Source organism: Natator depressus, chromosome 1 (genome assembly GCF_965152275.1).
Source record: "Natator depressus isolate rNatDep1 chromosome 1, rNatDep2.hap1, whole genome shotgun sequence".
Lineage (NCBI taxonomy): Eukaryota > Metazoa > Chordata > Testudines > Cheloniidae > Natator > Natator depressus.
The window spans coordinates 59,440,413-59,453,366 of record NC_134234.1 but is presented as its reverse complement, the minus strand read 5'-3'; the positions used below and the strand labels follow the sequence as shown (position 1 = coordinate 59,453,366).

The 12,954-nt window shown below is 44.7% G+C and overlaps 1 protein-coding gene across 4 annotated transcripts in view; it reads right to left on the bottom strand.

Annotated features, from left to right (window-relative positions):
- The window catches only part of LCP1 (lymphocyte cytosolic protein 1), a 74,854-nt gene that overhangs the window by 20,228 nt on the left and 41,672 nt on the right, over window positions 1–12,954 (bottom strand). For all 4 annotated transcript variants that reach the window (XM_074960958.1, XM_074960985.1, XM_074960968.1 and 1 more), the window contains exons 3-4: window positions 2,878–2,967; window positions 144–307 (exon numbers count right to left, since the gene is read on the bottom strand). In XM_074960958.1, coding sequence (XP_074817059.1) covers window positions 144–307; window positions 2,878–2,944 — 231 coding nt within the window. In that variant the 5' untranslated portion in view covers window positions 2,945–2,967. The remainder of the gene's footprint in view (window positions 1–143; window positions 308–2,877; window positions 2,968–12,954) is intronic.

Here is a 12,954-nt window from a genome sequence, read left to right as displayed (position 1 = left end):
TGTCCCAGCTTGCGGAAACTGCATTTACCACTGAAAAATCATTTTGACAGAAAATTTCTGACCAGCTCTAGTTTTGCAAGTTAGACTGTTTTTTTTCTGAATTTCTTTTTAGAGGATATTCTCCACAATAACATTTTACTCACTGCAATAAATTCATCAAAGCTGATTTTGCCATCATTGTTTTGATCTCCCGTGGCCATCAAATTCTGAGTGATTTCTCTGATTTTATATCCTGGCAGAGGCAGATTGGCTGCTTTGAACAGCTCTGTTAATTCACAACTGCTTATGAAACCATTTCCATCAATGTCTGTAAAGGAAAAAACAGCTTAATGAACCTGTCTGCACAGAAAAGGTTTTTTTCAGGAAATATGAATTATGTGTAATGATTTTTTTAATCTTATAACAAAAATATAGTAAATTGTTTTTAACAATTGCAGTGACCTTTTTAATCCCAAGGAAAGTTTATAATGACCATGAAACAAAAAAAGAAGGAAGAATCTGTATGTTAGTTGGATATATGTTACAGTAGCAGCGCGATATGTGGATGTATTTATAGTTTGAATTTATTAAATTTACACTGAATTAATGGTTTTACAAAATAAACAAAAACAAACTCAAAACCAAAAGTTATTAGCCTTCTCCTACTACATTCTTTTATTAAGGGCTAAAATGAGAGTGTGAGTTAGGCAGAGATTACCCTGTCTGTAGGAGCATTTCTGAAAATACGCAAAATGACTATTCACTAATTGCTCTCAAATGCGCAAATTACGCAAATGAGAAAAATTAGTAAAATAATTTTATTTCTCTAATCTCTTTCCATGACAGTATCCTTGCATGTTACGTGTAACAGTAGCAGGCAAATAATAACAGAAGTATGATTATTCCAATATTGTCCCATTATTTCATTGCTTCTCATTTTGCTTTGGATATTGGTGAGGGTCCTGTACATACAAATGTTTAGTCATCAGCAACCCATAGCATCAAAATGCAGAACTCTATGGAATTTAAAATGAAACATTCTACCTCAGTTGTACCACAGCCTATTGTGATTTGTAAAGAATTTTTAATGAGGGGATTTATATTTTGAAACTATTTAGATGTCATGTAGACAGATTTTTTCTTTGACATATGAAAATGCTAGCAACTTGTTATTTGTAATAAACTCTCCTATACTCTCAGTATATATATTATTGTCCCAAATGTTGTTTTGTAGTCTTCATTTGACCAAATAGAGAGATCTCAAAGAAGTATATGTTGTGATTTCCTGAGTTGAGCTGGAAATTGACCATGTCATGTGCAGCAAAGCCACATAGGATTTACATTTGAGGCTGCTTCTTAGACAAATTAGAGGATTGGTCCAAAAGAAATCTGATGAGGTTCAACAAGGACAAGTGCAGAGTCCTGCACTTAGGACGGAAGAATCCCATGCACCGCTACAGACTAGGGACCGAATGGCTCGGCAGCAGTTCTGCAGAAAAGGACCTAGGGTTACAGTGAATGAGAAGCTGGATATGAGTCAACAGTGTGCCCTTGTTGCCAAGAAGGCTAATGGCATTTTGGGCTGTATAAGTAGGAGCATTGCCAGCAGATTGAGGGACGTGATTATTCCCCTCTATTCAGCATTGGTAAGGCCTCATCTGGAGTACTGTGTCCAGTTTTGGGTCCCACACTACAAGAAGGATGTAGAAAAATTGGAAAGAGTCCAGCAAAGGGCAACAAAAATAATTAGGGGACTGGAGCACGTGATTTATGAGGAGAGGCTGAGGGAACTGGGATTATTTAGTCTGCAGAAGAGAAGAATGAGGGGGAATTTGATAGCTGCTTTCAACTACCTGAAAGGAGGTTCCAAAGAGGAGGGATCTAGACTGTTCTAAGTGGTACCAGATGACAGAACAAGGAGTAATGGCCTTAAGTTGCAGTGGGGGAGGTTTAGGTTGGATATTAGGAAAAACTTTTTCACTAGGAGGGTGGTGAAGCACTGGAATGGGTTACCTAGGAAAGCGGTGGAATCTACTTCCTTTGAGGTTTTTAAGGTCAGACTTGACAAAGCCCTGGCTGGGATGACTTAGTTGGGGATTGGTCCTGCTTTAACTATGACCTCCTGAGGTCCCTTCCAACCCTGATATTCTATGATTCTATAATTCTTAGCAACAGAAGTATGGATTAATATGGGATTGTGAAAAGTGTCCTTTCAATGTCTGTTTCACAGTGGAAACAGAAACTAGTAGAGAGAAGAGGACCTAGAGAGAGGATCAGGACTGAGAAAGGGAAAATGCTTCGTAGCAATGAAAGGACTTAATGGCTGAGAATAAGTGAGCTGTGAGAGACAGAAATGCATATCCTTAGAATCAGGGGAGAGAGATGGTCCGGTGTAAGTAGAGAAAAACAGAATGGGGCTTAAAAGTAGAAAAGGGGATATGAATTTAAAAACACACCTAGAGCACAAAAGGATCAAGGAAAAGGGGCTGTACATTTGAGGTTTTTTAAATTTGCCTTTGTTTCAGTTTCCCTAGGGAATGTATTATGTTATATCAAAAATCCTTGTTTTGTCTTCTCAGTAATTTGCCTTGAATAAATGTTTGGATGAAAATGCTTTAAAATACTTCATGTTTTCAAATTATTTCATAAAACCTGTTTCGCAACCTTCTGCTGTCTTCATCCAGCAAAGGAATGCCAATACTGTACTTCCAGAAAGCTACTGCAGGCTAACGTGGTTTTATTTGAAAAGGACTGCAGTTGTATGAACATTACTTCATATAGTTTCCATTTCACAATATGACAGTACTGAAGCATGGCTCGTTAACTGAAGCTGGCCAGTACAGAGGGATACAACACAACTTTACCTCGTGTTGTATGTTACATGCTAACTGTACTCACCGACTTTGTTGAAAGCCTCTCTTAAGTCTGTCATCTCTTCCTCTGAGATGTGTGTTGTTGATGCCATTTTTACTTCTTTGAATCAGAAGTCTGCAGGAAAATGCATGTTATTAGTTTGTGCCTTTTATTTTTAAGAGTCAGAAGTTCAAAGCAATTTCACTTAGAAGTTAGAATGAACAGCATGACACGAAGTCACTGCATCATTCTTCATAATTTACAACACGGTTTCCATCTGTATCCAGGAGTGTAACAAAGAGGTAACCTTTTTTGATCCTATAGATCAGAGGTGGCCAACCTGTGGCTCCGGAGCCACATGCGGCTCCTTGTATAGGCACCGACTCCGGGGCTGGAGCTACAGGTGCCAACTTTCCAATGTGCCAGGGGGGCTCACTGCTCAACCCCTGGCTCTGCCACAGGCCTTGCCTGCACTCCACCCCTTCCCGCCTCCTCCCCTGAGCCTGCCATGCCCTTGCTCCTCCCACTCCCCCTCCGAGCCTCCTGCACGCCACGAAACAGCTGATCGGGATGTGCGGGGAAAGAGGGGGAGGCGCTGATCGGCGGGGCTGCCGGTGGATGGGAGGCGCTGGGAGCAGGGTGCGGGGAGCTCACTGGGGGGCTCCTGACATATTACTGTGGCTCTTTGGCAATGTACATTGGTAAATTCTGGCTCCTTCTCAGTGTCAGGTTGGCCACCCCTGCTATAGATGTAAATCCACATTGATTTGTTACCAAACTGTGCTGTTTTGATAAGTCCTGCCCAAAATGCTTGTCAAGGCTGGTGAATACTTTTGATACCTAAATCCCGTCCTCACTTGCCTTAATTACTCTGTGGAGGGACAGAACAGAATTATGCTGGACACTCAGGAATCCCCAAAGCCATCCTGCAAGTGGGGGTCAGGATGGCTCAGGATGTTTGGGGGCAAACACATGATTGGGAGCACTTTGCTGCTGCTGCCATGGGGGGCAGCTTGGATCACCAGTTAGCAAACGCTTCACATTGCAGCATACGTCCTCAGGGCCTGCTTGGGTCTTCCAGCTAGCAGAACACGTATCCCTTGGAGTGGGATACACTGGCAGGTGGCGTAACAGGGTCTTCATCTTCATGCTCTCCTCAGCTCGCGGTTCAAACTGTAGTTCTATTGTTTTATGGGCACATGGTGGGAGAAAGAGGCATTTTGTGCCCTCTCCCTCTCAGTACACCCATGCAACACAAAGAAGGATTAGGTTCTATACGCGACTGTGCCTTCGCTCTGATGTCATTGAGAATGCTGCACAGAGGTGGAAGATTCAGTTCCACTTGTGACAGATGCTTGTCACATCGCTGCATGCACTGCTGAAGGGTGCTCCCATACCATGGTAATGGGAGCAGGCTTGTCCTGCCCTGCCCTGTCTTATCTATTTATAGTGTAAGCTCTTTGGGGCAGAGACTGTCTACAGTTCTAGCTTCGAATGGTACCTAGCACAATGGGGCCCCATTTTTGGTTGGTCCTTAGGCACTAGTGTGATAAATACGATTTACAAAATAATAAAAGGACTAGACTAGACTAGAATACTATATGGGCCCTAGTTAAAGGGTTTGAGGGTGGCTGCTGCAGTTGCAGTGCCCTTATTTAGGAAAGAATCAAAAGAGAATGCACTAAAACTACTTCAGACCTAAAAAAAACCCCATAATTTCAGTGAGAAGGCCCAGATTGCAAACATTTGTATCATTTTGTAAAAGATATTTAGGGTAGATTTGAAAAATGGAAGATGATACTTAACACATTTGCTAGAATAATTTGAGTACAACAGTTAAGCACCATTTATCGGGATTTCAGGTTTAATGCCTTCCTGAATTTATGCATTGATTTATAATGTCAGTAAGTGTGGCGTAGAAGGAGAACTCTTTATGGAAATGGATTAAAAATAAGCCAAAGGCAATACGTTGTGGTGGGTTCTTTCATCCTGTCTGTCCCTACAGTAGCACAGTTTAGCTGCCTAATCTCTGCAAGCTCTGGATCAGAACTAAAAGACTTCTTCATCAGGAGAGAAAGCTGGTTCATCTTGCTCAGACTTTCTTGAAGCATTGCCCATAGAGAAGAATAACACAATACATAAATAAGATTGTAATCTTTTTAAAGGCAGGGATTGTGTGTCTGTGTTTGTACAGTACTTTGTTCAATTGGGCCTCCAGGTGCTATGTAAAACAAATAATATTTTTAGCAGTATTAAGAAGTATTACTTTTAGGGACCTACTGGAGAGGAAATCATGGAAAAGACTTATTAAGGCATTTCATTAATTCATTTTCCAGTGCAGGTTTATACTGTCCAGTCTAGATCCTTTATCAAGCAAAAGGATGTCTAACACTGCTCCAGGAAGATTATTCCACAGTACAATAGATAACAGCACATAATAGCACATACAGACTATCACACAATTCAATTACAGATATTGGGTCAAATTCACCACCTGCATAAATGGTCCCATTGAAACCAATGGACATATGTGGTGGAGAATTTGGTCCATGAAGTACAATGCAACCTGATAATAATGGCCAGCAAAGGCAGAGGTTTCACTCTTATTAATCCTCACATACCCCTGTGAGGTCAGTGTTATCAGCCCCATTTTACGGATGGGGAAACTGAGCAGAAAAGTTAAACGTTTTGCCCAAGGCTACAGAGTCAGTGTCAGAGCTGAGATTGGAACTGCCAAGGTGCTGCAGTATTCATACCACTAAAGTACCCTGATGTCTCCTCCCCTCCAGCACACACACATTAATTGGAATTATTCTGTATTCTCAGTCTAACCGTACCTTTTAATTTCACCCAATTAATCCTAGTACCTAATATCCTCTTGTGCCACCAACTTCAATGGAGTTACTCCCTATTTACCCTGGGGTGCGATCAAAATTGGATCCTCAAATTCTGATTTTGTCAGTTAACCCTAAACTGCCATCGGCACAACTCTATCGTGGGACTTTGCAAGTCACATAACTGTTTAAGTTGTAAAGTTGGGCACCTTAGTACCTCATCACAGGTACATAATATCCACATAATATCAGCAGCAAAGTCCCTAGTGGAACACCGCTCCTACACTGTTTCAAGATTACCTTTAACCCCAATTTGGCAAGAGATTGCAGTAAAGGGAGCGAAAGAACTAAGTCTTTATTTTTAATATTTATAGTCTCATATTTGGCCAGATTTGCTCAGTAAAGTCAGTGAAGGTCCCCCAAATGTACATTGGAAGAACTGAGAGAAGAATCTTGTCCAGAAAGTTTTCAGAGTAAGAGAAACAAATTTTGTTAATGTCAATGTGATTTATTTTGGAAAGATGGTGCTTGAGAGTCTGATTTGTTGGGGTTGCCAAGGGAGTTTTCCTGTGCATTAATTTATACTTATGACTTACTATCACTTTTCTGAAATTATCTGAGGTGGTTAAATCAAATGCACTGAGAAACAAGAGAGCTGTTAAGGGCCAGGTGCCTCATGTACCTTAACCAATAGGTAGGGTTGTCAAGGTGTCCAGTTTTCGACCAGACAATCTGGTCAAAAAGGGACACTGGCGGCTCCAGTCAGCACCGCTGACCGGGCCGGTAAAAGTCTGGTTGGTGGTGCAACGGGGTTGGCAGTCTCCCTACTTGGCTCCTGGAAGTGGCAACATGTCCCTCAGCTCCTAGGCCCAGGGGCGGCCACAGGAGCTCTGCATGCTGCCCTTGCTCCACCGCCAGCTCTGCACCTCCCATTGGCCAGGAACTGCGGCCAATGGGAGCTGCGGGGGCTGCTCCTGCAGGGAGGGGCAGCACGCAGAGCCACCTGTTCGCACCTCTGCCTAGGACCTGAGGGACATGTCGCCGCCTCCAGGAGCCACCTGGGGAAATTGCTGCCCAGAGCCCACACCCCAAACCCACTCCGACACCCCAAACTCCTGCCCCAGCTTGGAACCCCTCCTGTACCCAAACTCCCTCCCGGAGCCAACACCCCACACTCCCTCCCGCACCCCAACCTTCTGGCCCAGCCTGGAGCCCCCTCCCACACACCAAACCCCTTGGCCCCACCCCCCAGTCCAGAGCCCCCTTCTGCACCCCAAACTCCTCATTCCCAGCCCCATCCCAGAGCCTTCACCCCCAGCTGGAGCCCTTACCCCCTCCCACACCCCAATCCCCTGCCCCAGCCCTGAGCCTCCTTCCACACTCCAAACCCCTTGGCCCACCCCCCAGCCCAGAGCCTCCTTTTGCACCACAAATCTGAGCCCCCTCCTGCACCCACCTGAACCCCTCCCTCACCACAACTCCCTGCCCCAGCCCAGAGACCCCGCCCCCGCACTCTGAACCCCTTGGTCCCAGCCCAGAGCCCCCTCCTGTACCCCAAACCCCACACCCCCAGCCAGAGCCCTCACCCCCTTTCACACCTCAACCCCCTGCCCCAGCCTGGTGAAAATGAGCGAGTGAGCGAGAGTGGGGAGAGTGAGCAATGGAGGGAGGGGGATGAAGTGAGCAGGAGGTGAGGCATCAGAGAAGATTCAGGGCCTCAGGGAAGGGGCAGGGCAAGGGTGTTTGGTTTTCTGCAATTACAAAGTTGGGGACCCTACCAATAAGGATAAATGTTTTCTACTTGTTTAATGGAATAAAGAAACTTGCTAATGACTGTCTTGTTGTACAGTAATTGCATGTGTTGTTTAGCTAATTGAATACTTAGATATTGTTTAAAAATAAGATCATCTGGTACAGTAATTCCTCGCTTAACATTGTATTTATGTTCCTGAAAAATGCTACTTTAAGCAAAATGATGTTAAGCGAATCCAATTTCCCCATAAGAATTAATGTAAATAGGGGGTTAAATTCCGGGGAAATTTTTTTCACCAGACAAAAGACATTTTATATATACATACGCACACAGTAACTCCTCACTTAACGTCATCCTGGTTAATGTTGTTTCTTTGTTACGTTGCTGATCAATTAGAGAACATGCTTGTTTAAAGTTGCGCAATGCTCCCTTATAATGTTTTTTGGCAGCCTCCTGCTTTGTCCATTGCTTGCAGGAAGAGCAGCCTGGTGGAGCCAGCTGGTGGGGGCTTGGAACCAGGGTGGACCGGCAGCCCCCTATCAGCTCCCCGCTCCCCTAAGTTCCCTGTGCAGCAGCCGCCCAGCAGGCTATCGACTGCCGGCAGTTCAGCTGTCCCTCCCCCCACTGCCATGTGCTGCTCCTGCCCTCTGCCTTGGAGCTGGTTCCAGGAGCCACCTGCTTGCTGTGCAGGGGTTGGGGGAGAAGTGGGGTGCTGATGTCACGGTGTCCCCCCCTCCCTGCTCCTGCCCCCCCGCTCCTGTACCCCATCTCCACAGAGCAGGGGGACACACAACAGGGCTCAGGACGGAGGCAGCTTGCTGGCAGCAGCTGGTGTCTCAACTCGCTGATCTACTTAAAAAGGCAATGTACTGTATCCCAAAGCTACCCAAGCGCTTCCAGAACTTCACTGAGTGACACTGGCTTGGACTCTAGCAAAAAGTCCCCAGATATTGGGATTGTTGGGAGTCCAGCAACTGCATCTGAATCTGAACAACCTTGTAACTTGTCATTCACAATGCACTGTAAAAAATGTATGCTACACTTTATAAAACTTACAGTAAGACACGTTCCCTGCTCCAAAGAGTTTGCTGCGTATGGCAGAGAAGACAGGAGAGGACAAACAAAGGCAAGACAGTAGTTCAGGCAAAGGAGGGGGTGAGGAGATTACTGGTAAGGTGAACAAGGTGGAAAGACAACGAGGAGTCCGGTGGCACCTTAAAGACTAACAGATTTATTTGGGCATAAGCTTTCGTGGGTAAAAAACCCCCACTTCTTCAGATGCATTCAGGGCGGCAGATTTGTATAAATTTTGGTAGTGCCCAGAATGCCCAGAGCCCGCCCCCCGAAAGTCTGCCCTCCACCTGCCTAAGGCTCTGGGAGGGAGTTAGGGTGGGGGGAGGAGGTCTGGGGTGCAGGCCCTGGGCTGGGGGAGGTGATTGGCGTGCAGAAGGGATGCCGGGTGCAGGCTCTGGGAGGGAGTTTGGGCGCAGGAGAGAGTGTGTGGGAAGCGGGTGGGGGTGCAGGCTCTGAGAAGGAGTTTGGGTGCTGGGTGCAGGCTCCAGGCTGGGGAACGGGATGGGGATGCAGGAGGGGGTGAGGGGTGCAGGCTCTGGGATGGTATTTGGGTGCAGGCTCTGGTCTGGGGGTGGGGGTGCAGGGGAGTTTGGGGGCAGGAGGGGGTGGGTGGGAAGAGGGTTCAGGCTTTGGGAGGGAGTTTGGGAGTGGGAGGGGGTGTGTGGGAAAGTGGTGGGGATGCAGGCTCTGGGAGGGGGTGGGGGGGTGCGGTGCCCCGGGCCTCTTTAAATCGCCCAGGAGATGTAGGGGGGGGAGGCGAGCACCCAGGGGTGGAAGGCGGGGCAGAGGGTTAGACCTGGCCTCAAACATTGCTGGAGCTGGGCCCCAGGCCAGGAATATTCCTGGTGCCCAGGCACCACGGGCCCACAGAATTCGCCGCCCATGGATGCATCTGAAGAAGTTGTTTTTTTAACCATGAAAGCTTATGCCCAAATAAATCTGTTAGTCTTTAAGGTGCCAAAGGACTCCTCGTTCTTGTTGTTTTGTGTGGAGATTTAAGGAGGGGTTGTTGTGACTGGAACCGTGGGAAAGAAAATAGCATTAGCAGCAGTTGTTTTGGATAGAGGGGAGAGGGGAGAGGCGGGGTGCCAGGAAGGACAAGGTTAATCAAAGTGAAGAATGAGCAAGGTATGGTCAAGGGTTATAGCAGAATAAATGGCAGATTTGGCGGCCATTATAGAGAATGAAAAGAGAGGACTTAGCAAGAACTTGAATGCAAAGAAAGGAGCTGACGACGACCAATATGCCGGAGAGATGGGGAAAATAGTGGAGTTGTCAACAGCGAGAAAGAGGCAGAAGTAAATGGAAACAGATTAAAAGGAGAGGTACAAAGCTGCGTTTTGGATAGATTGAATTTAAGATTGTAGTGGGACATCCAGACTGTGTGTAACTTTGCTCTGAGGCCTTGTCTTTTTATTTACCTGCAAAGCATCACTGACACCAATGTTGCAATATAGGAGCAAAGTGTGCAAATGCATTCTTGCTCCATCTTCTTAACTGTATCTGAATGTTGTTTTGTGTGTTTCTTTATTTAAAAAATTATTCTCATCCTGTGTGCTGAGAATGCTGACAAATTACACTGAAATAGCTTCTGTAAAGCCACTACCCTTATTGTTGTATATTTAAAATAATACAACAGTGTAATTTGTCTGGTTTTTAGTTGACCTCATTCTCAAAAGGAACAGCTATATCATGGATGTTTTAAGAGATCTAATGACAAACTATTTTCTGCCTAGGACATAATGGAAGAACAAAAACAACAGTCTCAAAACTGAGGAATGAAATGTCACCACTAAATTGATGCGCTTCAGCATTAATGTTCTTTCATTTCTTCTGATTATGAGGCCATAGTTAAAAAATCTGAAAAGTACTGTAATCTCATGAATTATTACCTATTACTCAGCAAAGTAAGTGTGCACTCAGGGTGCAATATAAATGATAAACAGTAAAATCATTAAATACTGAATTCTTTCACAATTTGTACTAAATTAGTTACGAGAAGCTCTTGTTTCATAAGCTCCATTTTGCGGTTTCTCACAGGCACTAGAATGAAAACTGTGAAGATATATCAATGCACCTTAAGTAAAGTTGCACTTTTTGCCCAGAGCAAAATGGCAAATTTTATGTGGCAACATTACATTTCATGAACACATATTGGAATAGTCATTATCAACTCAGCAATGACTTAAAGTGCTGGAATAGCTGAAGAAATAAAGATTTTCCACACACTCTTTACCCATTGGGGCATTACCTTGTTAATAATATGTTTTCTTCTAGAGTATTGTGGGGAACTGGGAGGGGAGAATTGGGTGTGTCTCTTGTCTCATAACTTTTCAACTCCCCCAGCCACCCTCTTCTAAATGGTTTATTCTCACTTAGGCTGCTGGAACAAGAAGCATGTCATCCCCGAGAAATAGAGCATTTAGAGCAGCAGAGGAAAAACACAAGACAGAGGTCTCCCCCTCCCCAACAACACAGTACTGTTTACTCGGGCAGAGCTGGATCCCCTTTAATGCCTTTTTTTTTCTTTACTCTTCCTTGCCCTATCCAAGCTGTCAGTTATCTGAGACCAGATTTCTTTGTGTACGATTTTTCATCAGGATTATAGAATAGTTTTCCACTTTTCTGAATTAGCATTTCTTTCTGATCAATTTTAAGGAGAGTTTTTGACCCAAAATACATCAGGAAAATTCTCCTTACCTACAGCACATCTGGGCAATGAGATAAGCAACAGCAAATGAGAAGGAGCCTCCAGGAAGTGAAAAGGAGTTCTGCATCTTCTGATGTACCCCAAGTGTACTTGAACATCACAAAGGTATATGGGAATAGGCAAGGGTGCTGGAACAATTTTTATAGTGGGGGTGCTGAGAACCGTTGAGCCAAACTGTAAACCCTGTCTATAATGGAAACCACTTCAAGCCAGGGGGTGTGGGAGCACCCCCACCAACCCTATTTCCAACACCTATGGGAGTAGTTGGTATCTTTGGGGGATTTTCCTCACTAAATCCTTCCTCCAGTCAATGTTTCTTAAATCCCCCTCCTCCTCCATGTGCATGTAACTGATGGTGATCAGAATGTCTCTGCTAGGACATTCTTCTCCTCTACCTCTCTATGGAGACTAGCACGCATAGTCTGCATGGTTTTGCCCATACGTCCTCTGACTGAGCTACAGCCCCCATGCAAAGGCTTCCTGGTCAGACTATGTGTCCAACTAGTATATTTTGTACGGCATTTATGTTTTGGGGCCATAGACATTTTTGACAACTGCAAGTAGTCTTGCCGGGAGGGCACATAATATTTTCTTCCTTTTTTGCTCTCACACACAAGGAGAGAGAAAAAGAGAAATTATTCAGTTGATCTCATGCGAAAAGAAGAATCAATGCTATAAACCACAACATTGTGGCTTAAAAGTTGCTCAACTTTAGGCTTCCGTTCACTGGCCAAAAAAGAAGAAAAAAAGTCCTAACTTCTTTAAAATCAACATCCGTAAAGGCACTAAATGGAGACAGAAAAATAATGTTGCTGATGCTCAGCAAAACAAATGTAATGCTGTTACAGCATAGTCTAAAATTTCCTCTCTCTCACGCCTCAGGACACATTTTATATTCTATTTTTGTTATTTTAAGCTGTAATGTACGTACAACCCTAGATTCTCTAGTGTTGTCAGAGGTAAATTGCACTTCTCTGTGCCAAGAAGGAAACCCAGGATGGATTCACAGCCCGGGAGGACAGGCAGTGTAAGCATGTCAACCTTCCCTCAGAGTTTCTGCCAGAGTCGGGGCAGGATTAATTTATAGGTGGGGGGTCTAAAGGAATCTAGCTGACAGCAATGCCATAGGCAGCTAGATAGAGCCATCAATGCTCCTCAGTGCTAATCTACAACACTCCTACTTTTTCAGTCTGGAGGTTCTTGAACAGACTGGCGATCCTTCCCATTTGTGTGGTGGTTTAGTTATGTGGTTTAATGATTTTTCTCTAGCAGTCTAAGGCAAAATTTGAACCCACATCTCCCAAGGTGAAAGGACCCACTACAACACCTTGTCTGTCAGTGGTTATTTATCATCATAGAATCATAGAAATGTAGGACTGGAAGGGACCTCAATAGATCATCTAGTCCAGTCCCCTGCACTCAAGGCAGGACTAAATAATAAACACCTGACAGGTGTTTGTCTAACCTGGTTTTAAAAACCTCCAATGACGGAGATTCCACAACCTCCCTGGGCAATTTGTCCCAGTGCTTAACTACTCTGACAGGAAGTTTTTCCTAATGCCCAACCTAAACCTCCGTTGCTGCCATTTAAGCCCTTTGCTTCTTGTCCTATCCTCAGACGTTAAGGAGAACAATTTTTCTCCCTCCTCCTTGTAACAGCCTTTCATGTACTGGAAAATTGTTATCATGTCCCCTCTCAGCCTTCTTTTCCAGACTTAACAAACCCTATTTTTTCAATCTTCCCTCATAGG